Source organism: Grampus griseus, assembly GCF_964374135.1.
Source record: "Grampus griseus genome assembly, chromosome: 10".
NCBI lineage: Eukaryota > Metazoa > Chordata > Mammalia > Artiodactyla > Delphinidae > Grampus > Grampus griseus.
The window spans coordinates 26,155,396-26,183,285 of record NC_139004.1 but is presented as its reverse complement, the minus strand read 5'-3'; the positions used below and the strand labels follow the sequence as shown (position 1 = coordinate 26,183,285).

General features: G+C 46.5%; 1 protein-coding gene across 2 annotated transcripts; it reads left to right on the top strand.

Annotated features, from left to right (window-relative positions):
- Nucleotides 1-1,852: 1,852 nt before the first annotated feature.
- On the top strand, nt 1,853-27,512 carry TFAP2B (transcription factor AP-2 beta; the record flags this gene model as incomplete). 2 transcript variants are annotated; one of them, XM_082664614.1, is made up of 8 exons in its annotated part: nt 1,853-1,933; nt 6,312-6,770; nt 11,560-11,620; nt 19,104-19,323; nt 20,861-20,979; nt 23,109-23,250; nt 26,128-26,387; nt 27,451-27,512. In XM_082664614.1, 8 exons carry the CDS (start codon nt 1,853-1,855, stop codon nt 27,510-27,512), a joined length of 1,404 nt encoding a protein of 467 aa, XP_082520740.1. The 2 variants fall into 2 exon arrangements, with proteins under 2 accessions (XP_082520740.1, XP_082520739.1); XM_082664613.1 differs by lacking the exon at nt 27,451-27,512 and adding an exon at nt 5,111-5,137 and having other exon boundaries at nt 26,128-26,428.
- Nucleotides 27,513-27,890: the final 378 nt, after the last annotated feature.

Here is a 27,890-nt window from a genome sequence, read left to right as displayed (position 1 = left end):
GGAAAATCTGTACAGATTTTGTATACTTTAAGCTGTTAATGTTTAACGTAGAGGAAAGGAGAAAGGAAGGAAAAAGGAAGGAAGGAAGGGAGTCAGGGAGGGAGGGAGGGAGGAAGGAAAACGGGATGGAGAAAAAAGGAAGGAGGGAAAGGGAGGGAGGGAAAGGCAAAACATAAAAATTAAACAGGAAATGAAGAAAGGGTTTATTTCTGAAGTTCCTTCTGAAGCACCTTCTTCGAGTTCCTTTCATTTGACTTATCTTTGAAAAAATTAAATTAAAAATCTGCAGAATTTTTCATTCTGCACGATATGAAGCATCGCCCTGGTTTTTATCGAATCGATATCCACCGTGGTTGGCCGGAGCCCTCTCTTCTGAGTGCACAGCAGCGCTCAGCAGTCCTGAGATTTACAGACAATCGCCCTTTGCAGATTCACTCTTACCAGGTTTAATAACTTCCACCCCAAATTGCCCTGGTCCCTCCTCATTCCCTCCTGTCATTTATTTTCTGCCCCAGGGGCAGAGAGCCTTCACTGGACTTCCCTTCTGGCTGTGGGAATCCTTCCGCACCCTGGAAGGAAGTAGAAAAAAGGGGGGGTGGGAAAAGGGGCCAGTGAGGCAAGTATTCACTTTATGATGAAATTCGGAAACCCTGTGCCTTAAAGGGTGCCCATTTTCGAAGTTTGGTTAACTTTGTTCTTGTTGATGTTTATGTTTTCCTTTTCTTGGGGGGATAAAAAAGCTATACAAATCACCTTACCAAGAAAAAATACACTCAAAACAAACAAAAACCCACACACCCTATAGTATTTTTCAATATCTCCTTGAAAAACATTCTGCTTAAACCTTCCAGAGGTTCAGGTGACCATTTCTTGACTCTCCATGATTAAAATCACTTAAAAGTTATAGACAGCGAATGCAGATATAAAATGTCCCATGTCTCTGCAAAGAAGGGTTGAAATGAATATTGTGTTATTGTGCACGTATGTTGCTCCTACATCTGAAAAAAGAAAGAAAAGAAAAAAACCTTCATAAAATGGAGACTTCAGCCAAGAAAAGAATGGCACATGAAATCCATTGAAAATACAGACAAACAACCCTTAAACATAAGCAGTACAGACTGAGGTGCTTCATACAGTATTTAAGGTTTCAAATTTGTTGGGCAGAATGACCGGAAAATATAAGAAATGGTCACTGTGGTGAGCCGGGTTTTTTGTTCTACAGTGACTAAGGTACAGTGAAAAAAAAGAAAAAGTTGTGTAGCCATCAACACAGAGAGATCACCCTTAAAATCCCCAAATCCAGCTTTCAAAACCCTCCTGCTGAACAAACAAGAAGAGGAGCTTTTGTGTTTAAAAATCTCAGTAATGGTCCCCCTTTAAAAATCTACATAGAAAATGAGGGACTGTTGGCACCCTGGTTTCTCCTTATGAACTGTAAAGGCTTTAGTCAGTGGCTACAATGATTCATCATTTTCAATATAGAGGTTTTTAAATGTCTATATTTATATTAATCACACTGACCGACTCTCTCTCCTTTAAATGCATGTTCAGAGTCTGTAGGCTCTGTGTGACCCAGGGGTGCTTATATAACTAAATGTGGGTGTCTGGGTATAAATACGTGTTTATGATTTTTATAATATATATGTCTGTGGGTTGCATCTAACTCCTGTGTGTGTAATAATGTTTTTCTCTCAGCTGAGGCTTACTTCTCCAGCCTATTGTTTGAGACAACAGATATAAGTTGCGATGGGAGAGGAGCGTCGGATTTGGTGTGTATCCCCCATTTCCAATTATAGATGGATCATTACAGACAGCGGAGTCCTGAGAAGCCAGACATCTGCTCCTCACATGAATGCACTCACCTCCTAGAGACCCGGCTGCCATCATGCTCTGGAAGCTCGTGGAGAATGTCAAGTACGAAGATATCTATGAGGTGAGCCGACACCCCCGGTTGCATCTTAGAGCTTTGCAGATAGAGAATTTGAGCTTCTTGACACCCCCAACTCATCTATATTTTTAAGCTATTTGCTCGTAGGTTTCCGGTCGGTTTTCTCAGCTTTCTCCAACTTTTGGAAAAGCTGGCTTGGGGAAACTTCGCTATTCTGAAAAAGGACTTTAAGATGGAAATCTGACTACTTTAACTTAGCGGATTTCTCTTTTTTTTGTTATTTTATTTTTCTTTCTTCGTCGCCCCCCCCCCTTTAGGATCTGATGGGGAACAGTGGTGCTAGTGAATGTGGGCAGAGAAAATAGAGACTGATAAAGGCAGAGGCTCTCCACGTTTTGAGTGTGGGAGAGAATTAGGTTTTCAGGACTACTTCGTAACAGATTCGAGCTTTTAATTTTTATTTTCAATAACATTTTTGAAATCGATAACCAACGGATCCCAGTAGAGGACGAAAATATAGAAGGAGGGAGGTCGACGGATAGACGGACAGATGGATAGATGGATGCAGAGACAGCACAAGCCAAGGAGCCGTAGCCGACAATTTTTTAATTTTCTTTTTTTCTCGTGTTTTGCTTCTTTGAGAGTCGGGGCGTCCAAACCACCCCATGTCTTGGCATTTTTAACGAAAATTTCTGCCCGGGTTGAGTGCGCACCATTCTTTACCGCTGAGGCCAGGGAGACTCGGGTGGAGATGCTGCCCGAAGCCAGGCGGGAGCCTGCCTCCCCGCGGGCGGGGCGCCCCGGCCGTGCGCTCGGGTCTCGGGCGCCGACGGAGCGGCGGGGCGGCGGGGCTGCGCTTGGGCCGGGCTGCCGGGCGGAGAGGGGACGGCGGCCCAGGACCGCGGAACTTCGCTCCGAGCTCACCAGCCTGGGAGTCCCCGAATTAGGCGTGAGGGGAAGCGGGGAAGCGAAGATTCCGAGGAGACGTCGAGGGAGGGAAGCGGGAAAGAAAAACTTGGCGGAAGGCGAAGAGAAAGGGGCAGAGGAGTAAGGGACGGGGAAGGTAGAAGCTGGCGAGCGGGCAGTAGTCGGAGGTCGGAAGGAGGGGAAGTCGGAGAGGGGAGGGAGGACGAGAAGCCAAGTCTCGGGCGATCGGCGCGGGAAGCGCTCGGTCGGACGAGGCGGTCGCGATGGGACGCAAAGAGGATCCCCAGCCCGCGGGGGACACGCCATCCCGCCGGCTCCGGGACGACTCCTGAAAGCCGGGCGGGGAGCCGCCTTGCGGACGCTAGAAACGGGCTCCTCCCGACGCCGCCGGCCCAGCCCCGCGACCCAGACTGCGGCTCCGCGGAGCCCGCGCGCGCCCCGCCGCTGCCTGGTTGCGTTTCGCAAGCAGCGCCCGGCGCCCGCGCCTGGAGCCTCCCAGCTCTGCCCAGCCCCGAATCCTGATTTTAGGGTGTGTGTGCGTGTGCGTGTGCGTGTGTGTGTGTGTGGGAGAGAGAGAGAGAGAGAGAGAGAGAGAAAGAGAGAGAGAGAGAGAGAGAGAGAGAGGAGATTCGTCTTTCTGCGGAATGATGATTGGGGCTTTCCTTTCCTCTTTGTGGTTGTGTATTGACTGTAACGAAGAGCCGCGCCTCCGCCTGGTGGGGTTTGTTTCTGTTCGGCCTCCTCTTCCTTCTTTAACAGGCGGGATAATGCTCTAGTCGAAGGAGCTCGAACTGTCCTAAAGAATGTGAGCGCCCGAAGTGGGCTTGGCACGGGCGGGGAAGGGGCCACGGTGTAAATAGCTCAGGGTATACAGAGAGGGACTTCACTGGGTTCCGAAAAGTAAGCAGGATAAAACTCGTTCTAAGAGTCTGGAAGGTAGACTGGCTAAATGGGAAAGGAGGGAGGGAGAGAAGAAAGCAGGGAGGGAGGGAGGGAGGAAGAGGGAGGGGTGGAGTGGAAGAGGGAAAGAGGGCAGAATAAAGGGGGAGGGAGAGAGAAGAGTCACACACACACACACACACACACACACACACAGAGAGAGAGAGAGAGAGAGAGAGAGAGAGAGAGAGAGAGAAAATACTGCAGGTATTCCTATCTGCCTAATTTTTCTGCTCAAAAAATATAGGAGAACCCGCAGCGCGGTGGAAGGAGCCTATTTAAGTCGGGAGAAAGGTTGAACTTTAACAGAAATGGCAGTTAGGCCAGTTGAACGGGTTCCTGAAACATCCAAAAAGGTTTTCTGTTGCCCCTGGCTTTGCCTGGAAAGGATAAGTTTAGTGTACTTGAAGATTGATTGCATATATTTTAAATTGAAGTAAAAAAAAATCACAGACTGCAGGAGCACTAAAGAGGGAAAGGCTGCACGAGGGATGGAAAGCCCCCATCTCGCCCCTATCCTTTAATAAATAAGCATAATCTCCAGTATGCGTGAAAGTCTGCAAACGTCACTGTAAACAACAGGGCCCACCGGTTTACTTTGCTCTCCCCTCCAAAGGAGGAGGCAACGCCTTTTTATTTTGTTTTTTAATCTGCACAGGAAGCACCTAGGGCGATCCATTCTTCCCAGTAGGAAAGTCCCTCTCCAGGAACCAGGACACCTACGTTCTGCACAAGCCCCCAGCGATGCTCTCTCCCTCACCGCCTGGTCCAGGGGAGCAGGGGCTGCTTTACGCGCGTCCCCGGCTCAGTTAATTGAAGTTCTGCCTCTTTCCTGCTAAACTTTTTCCCCGGTCTGCCTTCGCCAGCCCCCTCGTCTGATTACATCTAGTAATTCTCCACTGAATGAACGTCATTTACAATAGTAGGGAGCTCTGCGCCCGCTGCTGCTTCACGCTCCATTTGTCCTCCATTCTCCCTTTAAAGTACTCGTGTAATATTAATAGTCATGAATATCAATTATTATGAGGAGGTGTAGGCAAGCGGAGGGAGGAAGGGGCGGCCGAGCAGTCTGAGCCCAGCTTCGGGCGGAAGAGGACTGCTTCTGGAGCCCCGAAGAACCGCAGAAGAAAAAAGCCAAAAAAACAGCAAGAGACCGATGAACAGCTCTGTGTGTGTGTGACAGGCGACGCCAATCTCGTTTGGTGGGGGGGTAAATTTTTTTTTTTTTTTTGATGGCTTGTCCTGGAAACACCTCAAGCTCGGCTCCTGTGTCCAGCTCGTTTCTCTGCTGGACTCCTTGATTTTTTTTTTAAATCATTGTTTGATTTTGAGCAGTAACCAGGCTTTTTTTTCCAGATGTTAGTGCACACCTATTCGTCCATGGTGAGTCCGGATTCACGTTGTACCAGAATTGCATGCTCCCTCCTCTTACTGTCTCTCTGTCTCTGTCTCTTGTGTGTGCGTCTCACTCTCTCGTCTCTGTCTTCCTTCGAGCGCCTTTGGCTTGGTAATTTAGCACCATAATTGGACGAGGCTGCAGCTGCTTCTCTGCATTGTGTGTTCGTCTGAGCTCCATGAGTCAACTGGGGAGAGGGGGGAGGCCGAACAGAAAAACTTTTTGCCATTGCAGTTTGGAAATTTAGGTGATTATTTCTCCAAAAAGAACCATGGGGACTTTACCATGGCATTTCCACAGAGGAGAGGGAGAAACTCTCACACACACACACACACACACACACACACACACACACACACACACCTCCCCCCTCCCTTTTCACTGAGTTTAACACTCCACTTAGGACCAGCGCTAAGTTGTCTGGGCCTTTATTTGTTCTTTCCCACCCCCTCCCAACCCCAGGTCCTTCATCTTCACTCCCTGGAGTAGGACAGCAATAGATATATTTAGAAAATCAACCTTAGAAAAACTCCTGTGAACCACAGTTCAACTTTAACAGGGACTCAGGATATGATTTTGAATGAGATCCATTTCAATCAAACACTACATAAATTATTTAATTCCTCTTGGGGAGGGAGGGGGGACTGGAAACTCAGATCAGGCAGATTCCTGGGTCTCCTGGAACGACCAAGTCGTGTGGGGAGCTCCTGGTCAGCCGGCTGGGTTAGGAAGAGTAACAGCGAAGCCAATAGTATGAAGTTTTATTTGTCATGCTTTGGGCCTCTGGAAGAGTTAGGAAAAAATAGTTTAAAACACCCAGAAAAGCAAATACCCTATGTCAGACTCCTGTATTTTTCATTAGGGAATTGAGAATCTCCCCCCATACACACTGTTACTTTACCCTCACCCCTTTTGCCGGCTTTGCACCCCAACAGAGGGCTTAGATGTTGGTTAAGTGGGTGATTCTCCCCCTTTTCCCCCAAAGCCTCGCATTTGGAATTGCTGAAATCATGTACCCTCTGAGTCAGCTTGGGGGTCTGTTTCAGACTCTTGCGTCCCCTGTCTCGGGAAGAAGAAGATGCCGTAGGTGGGCTTCTCCATTTGTCGATTGTATTTTTTCCTCCCCTTCTCTCTCTCTCTCTTTATCCTCTCCGCTCCCAGGACCGGCACGATGGCGTCCCGAGTCACAGCTCACGGCTCTCCCAGCTGGGCTCGGTGTCCCAAGGACCTTACTCCAGCGCTCCGCCGCTGTCCCACACGCCGTCGTCAGATTTCCAGCCACCCTACTTCCCGCCCCCCTACCAGCCGCTCCCCTACCACCAGAGCCAGGACCCCTACTCCCACGTCAACGACCCCTACTCCCTGAACCCCCTGCACCAGCCCCAGCAGCACCCCTGGGGGCAACGACAGCGGCAAGAAGTGGGTTCAGAAGCCGGCTCTCTCCTGCCCCAGCCTCGGGCCGCCCTGCCCCAGCTCTCGGGCCTCGACCCCCGGAGGGACTACCACTCGGTCCGCCGGCCGGACGTGCTCCTGCACTCAGCACACCACGGCCTGGACGCGGGCATGGGTGACAGCCTCTCGCTGCACGGTCTCGGCCACCCCGGGATGGAAGATGTCCAGGTAACGGCACACAAACAAACACACAGTAAACAAATAACAAATGCCCCGTATGGGGGGACAGGCGGGGAGGGACAGCTGTGTCTCCTTTGGGGGAGGTAGTTTTCATCTTTAGAACAGCACCAGCTGGACACCACGTACGTAACTGTGTGTATACGTGTATGGCTCTCTAGTGGCGATTTCTGGAGGTCTGATGAGGAAAGCCAGAAGCACTAGAAATGAAAGAATGAAGAAGAAAAATATATGTGTGTTTGGCTAGTTTAGGATCATCAGAATCAAGGCTAGATGTTTTTGTCTTGCCTTAGCTATGCGACTCCTTCCTGTTCTCTTGCGCTTCGTGCGAGCAAGCTGGGAGCCCTCCCCAACCCACCCGCTCTGCATGCCCAGTAGTGGGCCTGGGCCCCCTGACAGGGCAGGTGGAGTCCTGACTGCCTGAAGCTACAGCATGGAGGTGCAGGGACTTCTATAGAGGTTCTTGCTGGATTTGCAAAGACGTTGTTAAGCATGACAATGCACAGTGGAAGAAAAACGTGCTATTTTGTCCAAGCCAGGTCTTACTTTGAATGTCCCATAAGCTGTTGAACCCTTTTCCAAGATAACTGAGTTCCAGGGTCGTTATCTGAGAAATTGAAGATTTGTGAGGAGAGACCCAGAAAGTCATAATTCTGTTTGGGAATTCATGAGGACACATATGATTTTGGAGATTCTTTTCCCCCTATGGACCATTAAACGACTGTGGAGCAATGTTCTCCATATCCCTCTCCAGTCCTCCTTTCCACTAATACCCTCTCCCCAGTGTCACCACCCCAGTTGAAGAGACATCATATGTTTGTTTCTTAAAAGGCTCCAAACACTCCCCCACCCACTCACTATCCCATCTTCAATCTACACAATGGAGCCTGATTTGGTGGAGAATACTTGGTTAAACTAAACAAAGAAACATCAAAGAAATGATTTATAAAAACTCTCTGGGTGATTCTGAGCAGGTCTCCTTTTCCTCCCTAATTTAAATAGTCTCCAGAAAAGATAAATATGGTTGAAAGGTATTCAATGGATCCTTCGGTCTCATTGGCATGGTTGTATATATTATGCATCATTATGGACATACCTCTGAAGAAAAGGAAAACAATATGGGAAAGGGAAAGGGTGCATGAGTCCTTCCTCTTTACCTTGCTGAAGAAAATGTATTTTGAACAGTTGAAATGTGGGGACAGAATTAAATGCTGTCTGTGTGTGGTCTATGATGGCTTACTGCTTTAAAGGAAATTCAGTTATTTAATATTTCCAAAAATGACAGAATCACCTGAGTTGTGGCTGGATTTACCCATAGTCATAAGAATGGTAGTTTTGTTGATTTAGCCGAGCTTAACTGTCCCTGTCTGGAGATAATGCTCATTTCAGAATATCATATGAGAAAGGAAATATTTAATCGTGTTTTTTTTTTAATGCATTGGGGTAATATATGTCTGGCGGGAAAAGTTTTTAAATTAACCTTTCTGGGTACGGTTCAAAGTGCTAGATAATGAAAGCGGATCAACTCATCAGCATTGCTGTTGGCAATGCTGCACTGGCCGTGTCACCACACTCGGCAGGCCTAGTGGTTTAGGCGACGGAACCCAAGGATTGCGCCCAAAGAGGGAACAGATTTCTTTGGTTTTAGTTTTTTGTTTTTTGAAAGAGAGAATTGTGAGAGGTTTGGAGTGTTCGGTCAAATGCAAGGGACCAGAGAAAAACAGGGCCAGGTCGGTGTGCATTTGGGAGAGCACCCTTGTCCGAGTTGTGGCCGGAGCTTAGATCCGGGAGGTGGACAGAGCCCAGAGCAGAGACGGCGCAGGCCCAGGGCCCTCGCTGCTCCCCGCCCACCCCACCTCTCCCCGTTCCTCCCCAGATGCATCCCAGCAGGTCGCCTGGCGAGGTGGGGAGGCCCGCGGGACTTTCTCGGGTCGACCCTCACTGCAAGGGGTCGCGGGGGATACACTCTGCGCCCGTCCCAGGAGGGGAACTACAGGGGCTGGGGCGATCTCTGTCTCCGCCGTGATGACAGGCGTCCTGAGGCCGGGGTGTGGTTGACGTGACACGGGGCAGGTGACAAAGAAAGACAGGGGAAGAGATGGACCTAGGACCAGACCCTCGAATCCAGAGGCTCTGCCTCCTCCGTCCAGTCCCGGAGGATCCACTTCTGACTTAGGAATCTGGAACGCGGTGGGGGACGGCGGCTGAAGTTGCAGGAGCTGATGGCGGTTTCGGCGTTTCGCGTTTCCTGCAGCTACGGGACGCGTGGGCTGCGCCCCACCTGTCTGTAAAAGGGACCAGGGGTGCCTCAGCCTGGACCCCAGTCATTCGTTCCATCTCAAGGGCCTGTTGTGTGTGCTGGATCCTCCTCCCCCATCCAGCCGCGGATCAGGCAGATCCCAGGGCGCCGCCAGGCCGGGGGCCCTCACACCCAGCGGTGCTCACCTGGCCTAGGGCTGGGGGGAGATGTTGTGTGACCCAGACACACGCGCGGGGCCACCGCCCCGACCGTGAGAGAAGCAAATGAGGAGAGCTAATTAACCAAATGCTTCTAATAATTTTTTAAATGAAACTATAAAACCCTGTCAATTTCTATTTCAATTTACTCACAGGGGCTATTAAGCCAGCAAATCGCTGCTTGGGTTCTGGGTATGCTACATTCTACCCATTGTGTGTGTGTGTGTGTGTGTGTGTGTGTGTGTGTGTGTGTGTGTGTGTGAGCGCGCACGTGGGGAGGGGCGGCTGTGTTTAAAAGTCAGAAAAACAGCATCAGAAAGAAAGAGAGCGTGAGGTGACAGCTAGTTTGGAGCTTGTTTAGTTGCTGTGAACACCTCTTTCCTTCTTCCGATCTTTGCTCTCTAACCTCTCATCACCTTTACTACCTAAGTGTAAACATATAAGGATGTTAAGTCAAAGCCCTTACACACACACACACACACACTCAAACACACCCTAGTGTCTTAAAGCAACCCCTGGTATCACTTTTAACTAAAGAAGTCTAGTAATTACGAGTCGGAGTCGTTTTTCTGAGCTTCCGCACGCAGTCCTAATTAAATCTTTACGATCCTCCCTGTGACGATTAAGCGCCAGCATGCTGCGTGAATATCCTGTACAAAAACCCAGCAGGCGTCCGTAATTAGATAGAAAATCAGACAAGAGCCTTCTCATTAACTACCACAACTACCCCACGTCGCTGATGAGGCGTATATACATATTTACGTACCGACGTGAGGGTGAGGTGTGGGCGCTCACGGTCCGGGGCCTGTGAGATCGCGGGTCTGCCCACCCACAGACACAGGCGAATATTTCTGTTCTGCGTGGACACGTCGCCACTGTAGACACGTGAGCACAAAAGGCGTGAATCGTGTGTGTGCGCGCCCGTGTGCATGGTGGGGTCTGCTGGGAGTTCCGAACAAGTTACATGAAGCATTTTTCTTTTTTTTAAAGCTTTGTACTATTTCTTAAGTTGGAGATGGCATGTTGCAATATGGAAAATGGTCCTTACGGAGAATAACAATTTCCCCCATCTTTCTGAGAACAGAAGAGTGGCTACGAAAAACGAAAAGAAACAAATGAACATGACCCCTCCATGATTAGATCGTCTCGTTTCTAATGTGCTGCTTGTTTGGGGTACACAGTCTCTTCCTTGTGATGAACCACGCCCTGTCTGGGGACGCAGCTTGAGTGGGTGGGAAGTGCTGTCTAAACACAACCCCCCTTACAAGCCCTTTGCTTTTTACTCCTCTGTAGAGTGGGTGACAGATTAGTCCAAACGTAGGTGCCTAAGGATCAAGGAAAGCAGCTGTACGTGGCAGAAAGGCCTAGCATTGATTTTCTCTTGGGAGTAGGGGGAGGGAATCTACTGCCTTTGGATGCCCTGGGATGCACGGCTAGAACCCTGTTCTGGTGCATCCTGACAGTAAGAATATCATTCTAACAGCTATTTCCCCTCTGAAATGCAGCCAACAACTAGGGTCGAAACTTTCCTTCTCTGGGATGAAAATGGCAAGGAAGGTGAATGTTCTTTGCCATTACCCAGGTGCTGACTGGGAGATCCTCTGTGTGTGTGTGTGTGTGTGTGTGTGTGTGTGTGTGTGTTGGTGTGTCTGTAGTTACTGCCTTTCTAACAGGTGTGCTTCTTGCTGGGTAGCAGAGGTGGCAGGGTTGGGAGGGGAGCAGATTGTGCAGGTCCCCCCAAGCGATTGTCCTGCGGCAGGAAGCTCACCCAGCACAGGGATGTGTGTGAACTGCAGTGGGTGTGCGGTCCTGACAGCCTGCAGACGTGTTCCTATGTGTTGCTGTTCGCATTCCATTCCAAATTGCTCAGACCTTAATTAAAATCCTATAACGTAAACTATTATGTATTTGTAAAATGACTCTGGGGTTAAATGCACTGGGATAGCATAGAAAACAGAAACTGCTCTGACTAATATTGGTGAAAATCTTTCAGTGCTGCTAGATTTTCACAACTCATAAGAGCAAATAATATAAAAGTTTATGTGTCTATGTAATATCTATGTTTAACGTAATAACTAAACCAATCCTGCATCCCAGATGTCTCTCACAGTTTCCTTTTTCCTCTTCTTCCATTGGAAGAATTTATAATTTGGGTGTATTTCATTTCTGTGTCCATTTGGAGGTAATAATGATAATAATAAAACCTCCCTTGTGAATTAATATAAATGGAAATAACAGCAACTCCAGTTTGGAATGACATGATTTATGAGTGTGATTCTTTAATATCCAGTCGATTTGAATAGTGATGTTTTTATATTCACAGTCAGTTGAAGATGCCAATAACAGCGGCATGAATCTATTGGACCAGTCTGTCATAAAAAAAGGTATGGATTCTTCCCCCCGCAAAGTAAGAAAAGTTTCCTCTGCGTTCATGTCTTTATGATGAGTTTTCACTTTGAAGGATTTCATTATTTTATAAGACACAAATGTTTGTTCACAATCATAGCACAGCGACTATCTGGATGAAAATGCCTGTTGGGAAGAAGGAATGGGGGTGGGGGACCGCAGGGAGAAACCCGGATGAGAGAGACAGAGGAACAGAAACTATTGCCATTTTTCTCACAGTACCTTCGCTAGCAATTCTGGATACATTGTAAATAATTGAACTACCATCACGTATGGAACTGGCTGGGAGACACTGCTTTCAAAAATATGCTATAATTATTTCATTGATAACTGGAGTTTGTTGAGCTAAAAACCCTATGCCATTAGGGGTAGCTCCTTCTCTCTTGGCCTTTGTATTTGATTTTTGGGGTGGTAATTTTGTTCCTAGTTCTCTGTGTTTTATGAGTTGTTTCTTCAGATTTTTTTAAATTGTGCCAAGTGTGTTGCTAAATATGCTCCTCCCGAGAAGCTGCGCCGGGCTCTGCACAGTTCTCAGTCTTCCTACACATGCATTCATGATTTAGTGTGACTGTGCAATCACCCCATACTGTTAAAGGGCATGTGATATTAACAAATGTTTGCAGTCTCTTGTACAGCTGTAAGCAAAATAATTAACTAATTAAACTAATTAAATGTAATTACAATAACTCATTTCGGGCGTATTGCAGCTGCTTAATTTTTCCCCCCTCTTCTCTGACAGTCACTGAGAGAATGCCTGGCGATTAGGATGGCTGCCTGCCGAAAGGCCCCAATGTCACTCACATGCCACAAATTTAGGCGTTTGAATGTGTAAACAGTGCAATCTTTAATGATCACAAGAACTGGTATTTGGAGCTACAATTTTAACTACTGTAACTCTTTCTTATCGATGCTGGACAAGGCCTGTCCTTCTGTCCTTCTGTCTGCAGTCACTTCTGATTCCTTTGAGCCAGAGGACATTCACAAAAACAATTAAAAGAGAAAAAGATGCTTCAGAAAGTAATGCGGAATCAAGCCGGTAGAATAGGAGGGTTGTGAAGGAAGGATTCCAAACAGGGTGAGGTGTCCTCAATTTTCTTCTCTCACAAAAGCAGAAAAAGTCGCTTTGAGAGGTGGGAGGTGGGAGGCGGAAGCTGTCCCTGAAATGATGCCATTTGGCTTTGGAACGTAATATCCCCAAGAAGACTACTAGAGTTTGGGGCAAAACTATTTTAAGTGTTGCTCCAAACATCTCTCCTGCTCTTCTTTAGATAGTATCGTTTGGGTTTTTAATGCCGGGGTTTGGGTTTGCTGGGACACTCGGGCTCGTGCTTTGATTTGCAACTGCGCTGACAGCTCACTTTCACCATTTCCTCCTGGGTCTTCTCTTCTGGTTAATTGCTGGCTGATGGGAGGTGGGTATGGGGAGGAGGAGAGGCGCTTCGTCATTGGCTTTCTTGGTTTCTTTTCTGTTTTAGTTTCCCCGTCCCTTTTCATGGAAAGCTAGAACCCCTTAGCTCAGGGTTCTGTATCCTAGAAACAGCGTTGGGGCTGGCTGTAGGGCATGCCCAACTGATGACCAATCAGAAATGTTCTTAACAGCCAGGCCAATAAAAATATTTGGAACTTAGCTTACCTAACAAAATGGAGCTGAAAATATTCTTAGATGTGGGATGCTTTGGTTTCAGGGCTTGTATATGTTTGTCAGTGAAATGTGAATACGTATGTGTATGGGTATCTCCAGGAATAAGAAGAGGAGAATGCTGACTGTCACTGGTTCTGTTCTGGAAACTCAGAGTACTTTTTATGGCCTCCAGAATCTTTTTTAAAAATGTGCAGCTTAAAGTGTCTAAGTGGCACCCCAGTCATTTTATTGATTTAGGGAGTGTGGTATGAATATAAAGTGTGAGGTCAATTCTATTATTTAATATTTCAAGTATTTGCTTTATTACATGATGAAAATATACTAATATATTTTTATCTTTAGAGAGCCATGGGCAAAAGAGGAATAAGTGGTTGATTTACTTTTCTAGATCACTGTGAATCACTTAAAATAAGGTTATGGGTTCATTAGCTCCTTCCCTGCCCTCTGGTCTCCCGTCTTTGCCCCTCCACCACATTTATGAGGGATGACTCCCAGAGATTAATTTCATAAAAGAGGAGGTGAGAACGTTTCCTGAACTAAATATTCTAAATTTCAACAACTGGCAAGGGACTAGGTTGCTTTATTTGTTTTCTAATGGGCTTTTAGAGAGATTTAAAAAATTCTACCTTATTAATAAAAAAGGCAGCAACTGGCCCAGGTTTAGCTGTCTCTGCTTCTGTGTGATGTATTGAGGCGGAAGACTTAGACATACAGGATATATGTCTCTGTGTGTGTGTCTCTCTCTCTAATTATGGAAGGTCTCCCTCCTAAAATTTAACCAGTCCCATTTTCACCCGTGTTGATATCACCCCATAGATTGTAGGTGAGCTCTCTTGTTATGTTTGCTATCTGGGCTTAGCTGACATTTCTGAAGTAATTTAGTTAAGAGGAAATGAGTTGTTCCCAGTAGAGAGAGCAAACGAGTGGAGTGAAGGTAGCCAGCGTGATAAATGGCTCTTTCATTTGAAGATCTCCAGAGCTCGTTTACGGCTAATTTTCTGTATTGGCCCCCTTTGAGCTATTAATGCAGTCGGCAGGGACGGGGGCCCCTCTCCTCTTAGCTGCCCCATTAGAGCTCCCATTAAGCCAGCGAGTCTCAACTCCACGGCAGGAGTGGGGGGAGTAATGAAAGGTGCTTTTTAAACTCTCCTAATCTAAACCGGCAGAGGGTGGTTAATACGATTTGAAGGGGGCTGGTCCACGAGCAATCAATAAAGTAATAATGAGAAGGATTCGGTGCATTAACAGTCTAAAAATCCAACGAGACATTAAAAAATCATTCTTAACTCTCAGTTCCATTAAGATTAGGAATCTGGGCTGGGAGGGGACAGGGTGGTGCCCAGCTCACGTAAATGATCACTGCCACCATCCGACAGCCTAACCTAAAGGAGGCTCACCTAGGCTTTCAGAAAAAGTTTTTGGTGCAATTAGAGGCCAAGATGCAATCGGCTTGACACCTTAGGTAGCAGAAAAGATGCTGGGATTTCTTGGAAAGGCCAGAGTGGCTGGAGTCCAAGGTCCAAATGTTGTGACTGTGGGGCATTTTCATTGGTCTTGGGGATATCCTGTTTGGTTCGTTTCAGTCCAACCTCCTGTTCTCTCCCACTTTTTTCCCCGTTAGTCTGGCCCCTTCCCCACATAAGCACTTTGATTGGTGTGGATTTTCTCTGGGTGGGGGGAGATATGGAAATTGCCAATTTCAATTACAAGGGGTTCTGTTGGGATTCCTCCTTCTGGCCTAGGAGGTGAAAGCTCCCAGAATCTGTTGGAGCCTTTGAGAAGGGTATGAGTTTCCTCTCAAATGGAGAGGTTCACATTTCCAGAGCTGACTTGGATCCCAGTTGGTATTTATTCAACTAGAGACTCTCAGTTTCCAGCCACCCAGGGAGTAATCAGAGTTCATAGAATTTCAAAGCTGGAAAGGTTAGACACTCTTCTCCAACTCCCATCCCCACCCCCCAGTGTGGAAACTGAGACAGAGAGAAGACAAATTATTTTCTCAAGGTCCCACACACCGAGTAAGTGATGGGACCTAACTCAGCCTCTTGAAGGCTTTGCCCCCAAAGGATGACAACACTGGACTTTTTTTTTTTTTTTAAGTTCCAGCTTTCTCTGTGGGAATCCTTTTATTTTTCTTTCCAGGATTTCAGTGCTCACATTTATACCCATGCTCTTATATACACGTGGAATAACATTTAGCCAACAGGTAGATGAGAAACAATGCAAGTATGAGGAAAGCGGTGATCTGCTGGTAAGAAGTAATTATTTCAAGCAATGCTCTACCTCTTGTGGCTTCCTGGTGTAGTTTCCACATCTAAGTCCAGGTACATTACAGAGGGACTTATGCTTCAATCTATTAGATGGGTTCATTTCTTCCTTCTCTCCCACCAGCAGGTCAGACCCACAGAGGACCTGCCTCCAGTCAAACACAAAGATCTCAAAGCTGTGATTTCATACTTAAGTTTAAAGAGTAAAGATGAAGAGCTAACTTATTAACACTTGGGCTCTGTAGAGTCCACTAATGAATAAGATTTTCTCCAGTTTTCCTTCCTCTCTCTTAAATAAAACTCCAGTCCTTGTAATGAAATATTGATCATTTTTTAAACCTTTTTGTCTTTTCCTCCCATATAATGCAAGTTTAAAGAGAGGGGAGCAAATTTGGGAGGTGTTACGTCCAGAAGTTGGCCATGCTATCCAACTGAGAACTGAAGAAGAAAAAAAAACCTCTCAGTTTTAATGTATGCACAGAAAATTATAAACATGTAAAGAACTGAAAGCTTCACGCTGAGTTTTGCTATGCTCCATTTCCTTACCATTTCCTGCTGTCGCTTTAAACCTATCTTAGTCATCTCTGGGTTCCGTGAGCAGGGCAGTGCACTCATAATTACTAACAAATCAACCGGGCCCTGTTGCTCCCTGGGTTTATTGATAAGCTGGAGGAAAGCAGAAGGGAAAAGACAAAGAGGATAAAATATGGGGTTAATCAGCTGAGGAAAGCATGTGTGACAGTGGTGGGGAAGGTAGATGCTAACAGTAGGATGGACTTAGAAAAGCGCAGGGACAAGAAATATGTAAAGTCTAGTTTAGGGGACCAGTGCAAAGGCCCAGGTGGGAGAGAGGTTTAGAACCTGAGGACGGGAGAGTAGAGGGTGCAAACAAGATTGATACTTAAATTAGAAAATAGAAATATAACCTGAAGCACCTCTGCTCTAATAGTCTTGGTCTTTGAGGGGAAAAAACAACGCCACCCTCCTCTTCCCTCTCCCCCTAGACAGCAGAGTGCTGAGGGGAGCTGACTGGGTGGGTGATGTTTAGGTGATAATGTATATGCAAAAACGTACAGCCCTTGGGAGGGAGCGATATACATTCCCCAAAGGAAATTGCTCTTGTCTGGTAAATCAGGCAATTAACAATAGTGAAATTAGAGGGCAGGTTATAGAATGTCTCTATAGACCTAGGTTTTCAAGAGATTTGGCGCCTGGGACTGTGAAAAGCAGGTAGAATTCCAGTTCTCAGGAGATACTCAGTTATCCAGTCCGGGAAATAGGAACTGAACTTACTATTTTCAGCTTGGTGCTAAGGTGTAGGGCAAGCCATTAAAATATTCTTTCTAAATAGTGTTTACATTTTAAAATGTTGCTGAATATCAAAGATGAGATTTTTTTATACATTTTATTTCTGTAGTTCATACCATGTTAAAACTACAAAGGGCTGTCTATATTTTGGGGAAAAGTTTTTCCAGGGTTACCATGATTATATATTATTTGCTTATAGTGCTTGAATATGAATCCGAAATATAGAAATCAGGACTGCAGTGAAAAAAAAGACATATTAAAATAGATGTGGATATTGTGCAAGATAATTAAATGACAGGGTGTTCCCACCCCAATCACTGTTTTTTTAAGTAAGTCACTTAAATCCGTATTTTACCCAAATTTAATTAATACACTTCAAGTTTGCATTGGTTCACTCTCAAATGAGAAGCACTTCACTGATGAGACTATGATCAGGAGAATCAGAAATAAGAAAGCCCCCTCTGTAACTCCCCACCACCACTGTGACAGGGCAGAAGATTCACTCTGATACCTCACATCATTCATCTGCCCTGAGACAGACTCTGTAGACAGATCCAGAAATCCCAAAATGTCTACTAAGAAGTAGAAAAAGGGAATGCTTCAGTCTTCCCATCCACTCTCCTCAGAAGGCCCTTTCTGCAGGTGTTTGTAAAGGGCCAAATGCAATTCATAGTGAATAAAAGATCTGGGACCTACCTGGCTTTTAGGAGTCTCTAAATAATCATGGAGGTCTGAGTGCTAGGATCTGTGGTAGAGAGAATAAGCTGTTTCAAGAACCCTCAGGGTGGTTAGTCTGTTCTAGACAAGGGAGGTTATATAACTTATTTGGTGTGTGGGGTTCTAGGCTCCAGATGGTAGAAAGAGCATATCTTTCTCTTCCTAGAGTTATAGAATGAGACAGAGTCTTTATTAAAGAGGGGGAATGGAAGCATCCTTTTTCACGCCAGAAACATTACATAAATCCCCTGGACTGGTGATCACCAAATAGTGCTTGAGGGGCTTCAGATCCCAATGGAAGTAGCTAAGGTGTAGGGCAAGCCAGGAGGGGATGTTGCCTGCCCAGTGGCTTCTAGAGCCTGCAGAAGACAAATGGGCATCAGCAGTGTAGAAGTCCAAGGGAAGGAGACTGTCAGGGAACTGGGAGGCTGACCTTTCACTGTTCCTCATTCCCAGCTCATTGCCAGCCTCTGGTTCTATCAAGCCCCGCCTCTTCCTGAGGTGCAGATGACACTGAAACACAATTAAACAGAAATACAGGCTGAAGAGACTGAATGCGCCTGGGTAGCAGTGGCAACCAGCTGTCAGCTCTTATTAACTTCCGCATAAAACATACCTTGAGTGCGGTTTGTTATCAATTACTTGCCGAAATGAAACAACTGGGGCAAGGCAAGACCGCTGCTCACATGAATTAGAGTGATTGGTTGATTGATCAGGGCACCTGTTGTAAATCATAACTGCTCCAAACAATCACCAGCCGGTGCTTTACATTAATTTGTAAACAAAATTCATGTCACCGCAGAATTGCTTTCACTGGAGAGGAGCATTTGGGTTCATTTCTAAACGAATCTGTTGTTAGGATGTTGGAAAGAATGGGATCCACTGTAGAGAAATGAGCAGCTCTTTGGGGCCCAACTCCCCTGTTTAATGGTATTATTACTTGGCTGTTCTTGGGCAGGGTGACAGATGGTGCCCACCCTCCTGATCCTTGCCAGTGATGACCATAGATTTGTGTCCAATAGGAGAGGAGGGAAGGGTTCCCATAAAGACCATTGGTATTACTCTTTTATATCATTGATGGGGTGATCACCTTCAGGCTTCAGCACCAAATGTGATTATCAGGAGACAGATCAGGACACTAAGATTCAGAGAAGTTTAGTGAGATGTTTAAGGTCACACAGCCAGCACGTGATGGGATCGAATTTGCCAGGTTTCACAGCACAATCCAAACTCTGGGTTGCTTGTTTTTCTTGATTTGTGTAGTGAGCGGGACAGTGGCAAGCGACTCTCACATGTCCACACGCATGGGGTAAGTTTCCAGAGGAGTGATGGCTTTTGCATTTGTTTGTACACAGTGCTCTGAACGCACCGCAGAACCACGGGAACAAACACTTCCTCCTGCAGCTTTCCGCTTGGCTCCTGCCCTGTGGCCTCGCCCCTGCGCACTCAGCGACACATTCTATCGGCCGGTCACCAGGATCGAAACCCGGTCACCTTTATGGCATTTTTTTTTTTCTCCCTCTCTAGTTCCGGTTCCTCCCAAATCTGTGACTTCTCTGATGATGAATAAGGATGGCTTCCTGGGAGGCATGTCTGTCAACACCGGTGAGGTGTTTTGCTCGGTCCCCGGCCGTTTGTCTCTGCTCAGTTCAACTTCAAAATACAAAGTAACTGTGGGGGAAGTTCAGAGACGGCTGTCGCCCCCCGAATGCCTCAATGCGTCTCTCCTCGGCGGCGTCCTCAGAAGGTAACCCCCCGTATCGACCACTTTTGATACTGCGCGGTTGCCTAGCAACCGGATCCTTAAGTGCGTGCAGCTGCCGCCAAGGGCTCCGCGCGCCCCCGCACGCTCCGCCTCGCCCTTCCGCTCACCTTGCGGGCTGGGAACCTTCCACTTTCACTGCCAGGCACCTGGCGCCCCTCTTCCCATCCCCAGGACCCTTCGGGGCATTCTCTACCTTGAATGGGAGCCACAACCTAAGCTTACCTAAAACAGGAGTTTCATGGAGCAACCCCTTTCGTACCTGCAATGTACTCTGATCTCTACTTTGTTTGAAAGTGCACTTGGCAGCCGACTAAGTTGGTCCAGTCCCACTAATGCATTGTGCCCCGCAGTTTGTAAAGCTCTGTTCTAGACTTGTGTGACTTCCTTTCTTCAGTACCACCACCAGTAATAACAATGACACCACTTTAGAAGTATTGACAATTATTCCTTGGGGCCATTCATATGCTCTCCGATATTGGAGAAAGACAATCTTATAGACTCCTTGTGGAGACTGGGGAAGGAGGTGGCTTTTATCTTAAGATTCAACGCCTCCCCCAAAGTCCCTGCTAACGCCTGAACCCTTTGGTTAGTGTCCCTGATATGAAAGTGACATTGCATGAGATGAATTTTTCAAGTTAGCCTATCTTGGGGGTTGAAAGTCCCTTTCTTTCCTAAAAGTGGCTGGGTGAACAGTACAGCAAGAGAGGTCAGAGTAACTGTTTATTTCTTGTAGTTTTGCTCAGACCTTAGCACATAAAGGAGGGTCGTTGGGAAGCAGTAAGGGTGTGACCCACAGACTTTTCTCACTTTGAGTCCTTTTGCTCTGGTCTACTTTGTAGTTCAGTTTTCAACTGAGTCCTTTGAGCCCCACAATGTGGAAGTTTCTTTCAGTCACCCCTGGGCATTGATGGTGGGTGTATGAAACTTACTATGCGATTAAGTGAGATAATCAATATAAAGTGCTTATCCCATAACTAAACTCTCTCTAATGCTAGTTTTAGTGTAATTATGATTACCATCGTCATTAGTGTCCTTCCCCCTTTAACCCAATTCCATTTTATAGCAACTCTTGACCTCTTCCTCTCAAAGCCCATCTGTTTCAGGCCAAGCCTTCTCCTTTCTGGACCACACAGTTCTTTCCCTTTTTTTGGCAAGGTTGTACTTGCCCGGTTTCTGCTCACCTCACTGGCTCCATGACAAGGAAAGAGCTGAGCTTGTGAATGTGCAACTTCTACCTTCTCTGGACCGACAACCTACACTCTAATTATTCCCATCTGGTATCTTTTTTTTTCTCACCAGATAAAGAAAATAAACGACTCAATTTTTTTTTATGCTCTGTATTGCAGAAATTAAGCAAACCTCAGCAAACTATCAGCAAATAACCAAAAGGAAGAAAAAAATAAGTGCTAACCTCAAGTTAAAACCTCTTCAAGCTCCACTGGGCTTTAGATTGCTAAGTCTAAACTTTGTTTCAGGAACACTCTGAGGTTAATCAGAATGTTAATTCTTGCAATTTCAGAGCCAAATCGAAAAATGGGGGGAGATCTTTGCGAGAAAGGCTAGAAAAAATCGGTTTGAATTTACCCGCGGGCAGGCGCAAGGCAGCAAATGTCACGTTACTCACCTCCCTGGTGGAAGGTAAGCAAGACGTTTGGCCATTTCACGAAGTGGTGGAGCTTAACTGTCGGCTGAAGGCTGACATTTTACATGTTTTATGATTAACTGGAAATCATTGCAATTGTTGTGCCCTTTTGAGTTGGATGTCAAGCGATTGCTTGAGAGAAGTTCAAAGGTCCTTTTACTTAGAGGGAGCGGCAATTGTCCAGAGGCCAAGGGACAATGCAAGGGTCCCTGAGCTCTGGAGAGTGCTCAGGTCTAGTCTCCAAGCCAGTGTAGGGGTCGTCTCTGCCGCCAGGTGCAGGACATGGTGCCTGAAACACCCTCTGTATGAACTCCTGCAACAGTAACTCTGTAAGAAGCAATGCACTCTATACCCCTTCTCCTTCCCAGATTTTACCTCTGAGTCGTCAGTAGTAGAAAACACAGTCGGTTTATGAAACTATCATTGCATTCATGACCTCTAATGGTTATTTTAAAACTCGTGTCACTCTCAGGGCCCCTATCTCCTGCTGATTACCTGGGACTTATTGTTATTGAAATACAGCTTTATAAGATCAGTGACCTAGGAAAAATATGGGGTGGGGAGTGAGGAAACATGGAGCGGAGTCGTGTATGATCTTCAGCTGTGAATTGAAAGGCCCATACTTATAACAAACACACTCTAATTTGCTCATCATTTTGGGATTGCGGATGATATTTATAGTATGTAATAAACAGGATCTTCTCCACAGTCTAGAACAAGAGGATCTGCATTTGAATCTGTGGGATGTGGAAGGGATAGGAAATAGAGCCAGATGGACCTAATGGAGGAAGTTGTAGAATTTTCTCTAGAGTCTAACATGTAGGTCTTGGTTTTTTCTTCTATTTTTATGGATGTGATTTTATGACACTCCTGTGGGGAGTTAGTTTTTAGAGGAGGGGATCTTAGAATATTTAGGCAGCAACCATAAAGTCATCACATTTACAGGCAATGCACTTTGCTATCTTTAAGGCAAAGTTGCCTGGCCCAAACTCACCCCCAGGGACAGCGGTCACTAAATGTCTAGACCACATTTATTAGTGGTTGACTTTTAGCCTGGGGGTTTTACTTTTTGCCCTTTAAGGCATTGCTAATATCACAATCTTCATTTTGAAAAACAGTCAAAGTAATTTCAGCCCAAGACGGATTTAGATGGAAAAGGAAGGAAACTGGAAAACGCACTGAAATGCCAATATTCATTTGGCAGTTTTCAGTGTTATGAGTTGTTGTAAGCACTGTACCTGAAGTCTTTGGTTACTATGCTAATGATGATTAAAAGTAAGTCATGCTCCTTAAAATAACGTAGCTATGGGATAATTCAACATATCTCTTTTTCATGTCGGGATCTTCCCTTGAACCCTGAAGGCTGTGCTTTAAAGGGCAATAATGCTTTATTCGAAAGGGGCTTCCACATAAGTTAAGGAATCTTTCAGCTGTCCAGGTTTTCTATAGCTGCTGTGTCACCTTTGTGCAGTAGAAAGTCCTTAAGTAAGAGAATGATGGCAGGAACCTCTGAAGAGGAGAAACCTGAAGCCTAATGGCAGGAAACTGACAAGGAGATTAAATATTTCATTGCTGGATAGAAACGGATCCATATACGATTTACATGTTCTTTAATATATGTGGACATAGACACACAGGGATCTATATTTGTATATATTAGTTATTATAGGAAGATACAAAAGATAGGAAGACTTTTAAATTTTATTTAAAGCAGGTGTAACAGATGCTTTAAAAAAGAAAGGGGGAATCTGGCTTGACAATGCAACTCACTGTCTTATCTAGGTGCAATTGTAAGGTGGTTCCTGAATGCCTGCCCATCTTTCCCTTAAGACAAAGCATGGGGTGTGGGAGACCTGAAGCTGTTCAGGGGATGTCTAGCTAGGACTTGGCTGGAAGGATGATCAGGGAGAGGCTGGAAAGAGCGGCAGGAACAAAGTTTGTTCCATCAACGTCAATTACGGTCTGAGAACCATGTTTAGTTTGGGCATCTGTCTCATCTTTGCTATTAACCCTTAACAGTTGGCCTCTTTTGTAAATAATAACAGAATTGACCAGGGAACGCCTCCTGCCCTTGGGATGGTCAGGGACTGGGTGCTGATTATTTCCTCTGCGGTTGTCTTTTCAGGAGAGGCTGTTCACTTAGCTCGGGATTTTGGGTACATTTGCGAAACGGAGTTTCCCGCCAAAGCTGTTTCTGAGTATTTGAACCGGCAGCACACGGACCCCAGTGACCTGCACTCCCGGAAGAATATGCTGCTGGCCACCAAGTGAGTGTCCTGGACTCGTGGTCCTCATCCCAGACTCCCAACCTGAAGCGCCGCCTCGCTTGGGAGGAGGCGGTGGAAGCGGCAGCGCAGACTTCCTCGGTGGGGCAGGGAAGCAGCTCAGTGGTGGAAAGCCCGTGGCTGGCTGGCTAGGGAACCCTCCCATCTCCGCCCCCCTCCGCACCCACCCCTCAGCGTTGATTATGGGCTTCGTATTTGTGTGTTTTCTCTATTTCCTAGTTTCTAAGAGGGATGGCATTATTAATCCGAATCCAGGCTTTTTACAATTCACATCCCCAACCCTGGGGATGGCAGGCAGACCTTTTCCGGTTGGGTCCCTGTTCCAGTTCTTTCCGGCATCCCTGGATGCATATCTCTCCGTGGGGTCCGCATCTCCCTGTCTTATCCACACAGCCACGCGTGCTCGCTCAGGGTGTCTATATGTCACCCACGTTCACCCATCTCTACCCGCAGCTCTAATTACTCTCTTTCCAACGTTGCTGTTTGGCATCTTCCACAGACGTAAAATTTACTACAACTCCAGAGGGGAAAATAGTAAATCTCTGGCTAAATTTAGGTCTAGAGCTCATTTGAACTTTTACAGTGGGTTTTCTATTTATTTGATTTACTCCTGTCTTTGGCTTCGATGTCATATTGCTGGTGTTTTATGGCCGGCTCAGGCCTGCAGTGGGCGGCGCTGCGTGCGCCAGCACGTTTCTCTCGCAGGCGCGGCCCAAACAGCGGCGCTCATTTATTTAGTGCTGGAGGACGCGGTTTGTTCCGTTGACAGCGTAATTTAAAGAAATATATGGAAGGCTGAAAAATCATTTGCTCAAATTTGTCCAGATGTTTTTGAGACGTGATTGGAATTTGATTGCCCCTTTCCGCAGGGTCAAAAAATATTAATGTCCCAGAACTTTAATTGCTTACAGACCCTGGTTTGGGCTTTGAAGATTTAAAATGTTTGACTCTAAGCATTTGTTCTCCTCAGTTCAGCATTTCCTTTTTGGCACTTTGGTAATGAGTACAAACTTCAGGAAAGCCTTTAACCATCTCTTCCAACGATCAAAACCTGGCACCCACCGTCTTTGTAGAAGGCTTTCCTCTGATGTACCAACTAGCAATATAATAGATCTTTATCAGTAAATCGCCCTCTTACCCCTTGCCCTGGTGGCTAGTGGCAGGGGAACTGTTGGTGCTTTATAAAAGAGTAAAGGTACTTTGGGGAAAAAATAAAACTAAAGTGGCTAAATTAGATGACAGGATTCCACAAACAACTCTGTGGTTTCCCTAAGGAGTGCTTGTGGCTTCTCTTAAGACCAGCACTTCTTAACCTGGGGGGAGTATCAGAATCAGCTGGGGAGCATTTTCAAGATAATTATTTGTGGACCTAGCCCCAGGCTCCCTGAGTGGGAATCAGTGAGGGTGGAGGCCTGGATGTGTGTATCTGAACCCCACAGATGATCCTGAGGTATGTCTGACTTAAGAACTGCCCTATTTAGGTCAGAACTGTTACCCGTTTCTTCCTGGTTGGGAGGATGTATGTATGCATTTCGAACAGAGAAACGAGTAGTGAGAGGATTCCTGGTAGTGTCCTCTACCCATCAGCCTTAAAACCAAACACCTTTTCTGGCTGCTGCAGGTTGGGGAGGAGGTATTCCCCATCTAATTTGGCCATTTCTCCTCCCGGGAGTAATCCCCTGGGAAAAGGTGCCCCAGGGTCACTGACGTGGGCCTCCAGGTATCTGCCCTATTCACCTGTTGGCCAGGCCAGGTGTCACCAAGTGTCAGACTGTCCCAGGGAGGCCTGTGATTGGCGCTCTGTAGTTTTTCTTTTCTCACCACCCTGGAGACCAGGTGGAGGCAGGCTGGCAGAAGTCTGCCAGCCTGTGAAAGGCTATGACCTTTGGGATGCCATACCTCTGACCACAAGGTGAACCAAGCCACTGGACCTTCAGGGCTAAAATCCTTTTGTCCACCTCCTATATTAAAATTTTCTCAAATAAGTTTAGTCCATAGTTAGGCACGCAGGATTTCTAAGGCTGGGAGATTCCTCTAAATTGTCAGTGCCTTGAAATAAAAACCTTCAACGATAAAAATCTACCCTCCCTGGAGTCTTAACCATCTACCTTTAGGTTTTATTTAAACAATGTGGGAATCCTTTTATATGGACAACAATATTGTTGTACAAAGATCTTCAGTAGCCTGTACTTTAAAAGAAAGGGAAAAAGGGGTGGTGGTGGTGGGAATACTTCCCTTCTCACATGCTGCAGGTAAACAGCTTTCTGCTTTGAATGGAATCGGCATTCTCTCCTGGAATAAACAGTTGCTTGCCCTGGGCCAGGCGAGGCTCCAGCAATCTGCTTCTGTGCCAGGGACAGGCTTGTGGCCCAGGGCCCTAACTCCTTCCCGGCTTTTTGAGTCTGATCACCAAGAGGTTGGAGAGGCAGGGGAGAGGAGGGGGAAAGGGCTTTTAGAGGAACTGTCAGGTAAGAGCTAAAAGTTACTGAAGATTGCAAATCAAACGCTAAAGCCTATAGCACATTTCCCAAAGCGGGGTTTATGCAGTCCTGGAATGAAGGGGGAAAGACGGGCAGGGGGCGGGGGGAGAGGCCAGGCTTTGGGATGGAAGGGGTGCCTAAAATCCCCACCCCCGCTTTCCTTCCAGTCCCAGCTGCTCTAGAAGGGAGAACGCTGGGAAAGGAAACAGAGCGGAATCGCCCACATTAGCCTCGCTCTCCGGCTCTCCCATGACTGGGCGCCCCTGGGCTCCTGTGAGCGTCTCCTTTAGAATGTCAATGACAACGACACTGAGGGTGGTTTTTTGTTGTTGTTGTTTTGCTTTCTTATTGTTGTTGTTCCTCTCCCGCCCCTTTGCAGGCAACTTTGTAAAGAATTTACAGATCTGCTCGCTCAGGACCGGACGCCGATCGGAAACAGCCGGCCCAGCCCCATCCTGGAGCCGGGGATCCAGAGCTGCCTCACGCACTTCAGCCTCATCACGCACGGCTTCGGCGCCCCCGCCATTTGCGCCGCGCTCACGGCCCTGCAGAACTATCTCACCGAGGCGCTCAAAGGCATGGACAAGATGTTCTTGAACAACACCACCACTAACAGGCACACGTCTGGGGAAGGCCCAGGTAGTAAAACTGGCGACAAGGAGGAGAAACACAGGAAATGAAAAATTTTAAAAAAAGGAAAAATGTTTTAAATACAAAAGGAAAACAGAAAAAAATTTTAATTTTAGCTCTAAAAATATTGGATTGGCTTTGGAAGAATTATATTAGGTAGAATACACATACAATCAAAGTTAAAAAAAAAACAAAGCTAAATAACTTAAAAAAAAAAAAAAAAACTTGAGGCGTACCACGGAGCAACAGTATCGGTTCTCAGTGTCTATTTCAAGATACACTTGGAGACAACCGTCCGGATTTTCCACTTCGGTTCTTTCGAGCTTAGTAATACTGATAATAAAAAGAAAACCATGATTTTTTTTTCCCTTTGGAAAATAAACATAAGACTAAACGTGAGAAAACTCTAACTTATTGGAAGAAAATCGGAGAAACCGTGTCGGTGTCAGTGCTTTGAGAGCTGGTTGACTGAGACGCACGAACTTTTTAAATTTTTAATATATTTTTAGGAAACTCCCTGGCAGTCCCCGCCCTTCCACCTCACCTCGCCCCTCTCCCAGCCACCCTTTTTCTACGTTGCCCTCCCTCCCTCCGGCTGTCACGGGAATCTTCCGGGATGAAAAGGCGTGTGGTTAGCCCTCTGGTGCGCTGTTGTGGTCCCCTTGGTGACCCCGCCCCCGCCCCGCCCTGTGTCCTTAACTCAAGGGGGCCCAACTCCGGGCCGTTTGCTTAATTAGGGAGGGCGAGGGCGGGCGGGGCGGGAGGCCCGCGGGGACGCAGGCGGTGGCTGCAGCTCTCGGGCCGGCTGGCCGAGGAGAGGCTCCCGCGGCCCGGCCGAGGAAAATCCGGACCAATAAGTTGATTCAGACTCCTCATCAGTTCTTTTCCGAAACGTTACTAGTTCCCAGCCTTGCCAGCATCTGCCTACAGAGCATCTTGCATTTGTTATCATATGTGTCATCTACCGATTTTAAGAACAATAGTAAAACCCAAACACAATATGAATACGTTGATTAGTATGTAATTCCTTCGGAGGGGTATGTACCATTTCATTCTCTTCTGTTTTCCAAAGCTTTGCCCGCATGGTTTATGAGCTTCTTCAAAGAGGACTTGGGCTTCCTACACAATCTATAAGGTACAGAGAAAAAAAAAATTCCGATCCCTTTTTAATCACAGCCTGTGTGTCAGAATTCTGCAGGTGCACTTCTTTAAAGAAGCTCAAAGGGAATAATTTAGAAAGTGGCCAATAAGAGATTGAAGCAGCTTTGAGTCTAGTTGCTAACAGATACCTCAACACAGAATTCCGGGGAAGTGGGGAGCTGCTAAATGAATTTTAGGGGAGAGGAGTAAGTGTTCTTGGAGCCCAATATTTTAACATTATTGCCTTGCCTTTAAAGTGGATTCCATTTCCTTGGGCTCTTTGGTGATTGTGGGGAAAGCAGCAGCTTTGCTAGTGGTCGAGTGGTCGCGGGGAGGGGGGTGGTGCAAGCTCCCGTGTTTCAGCAACAACTG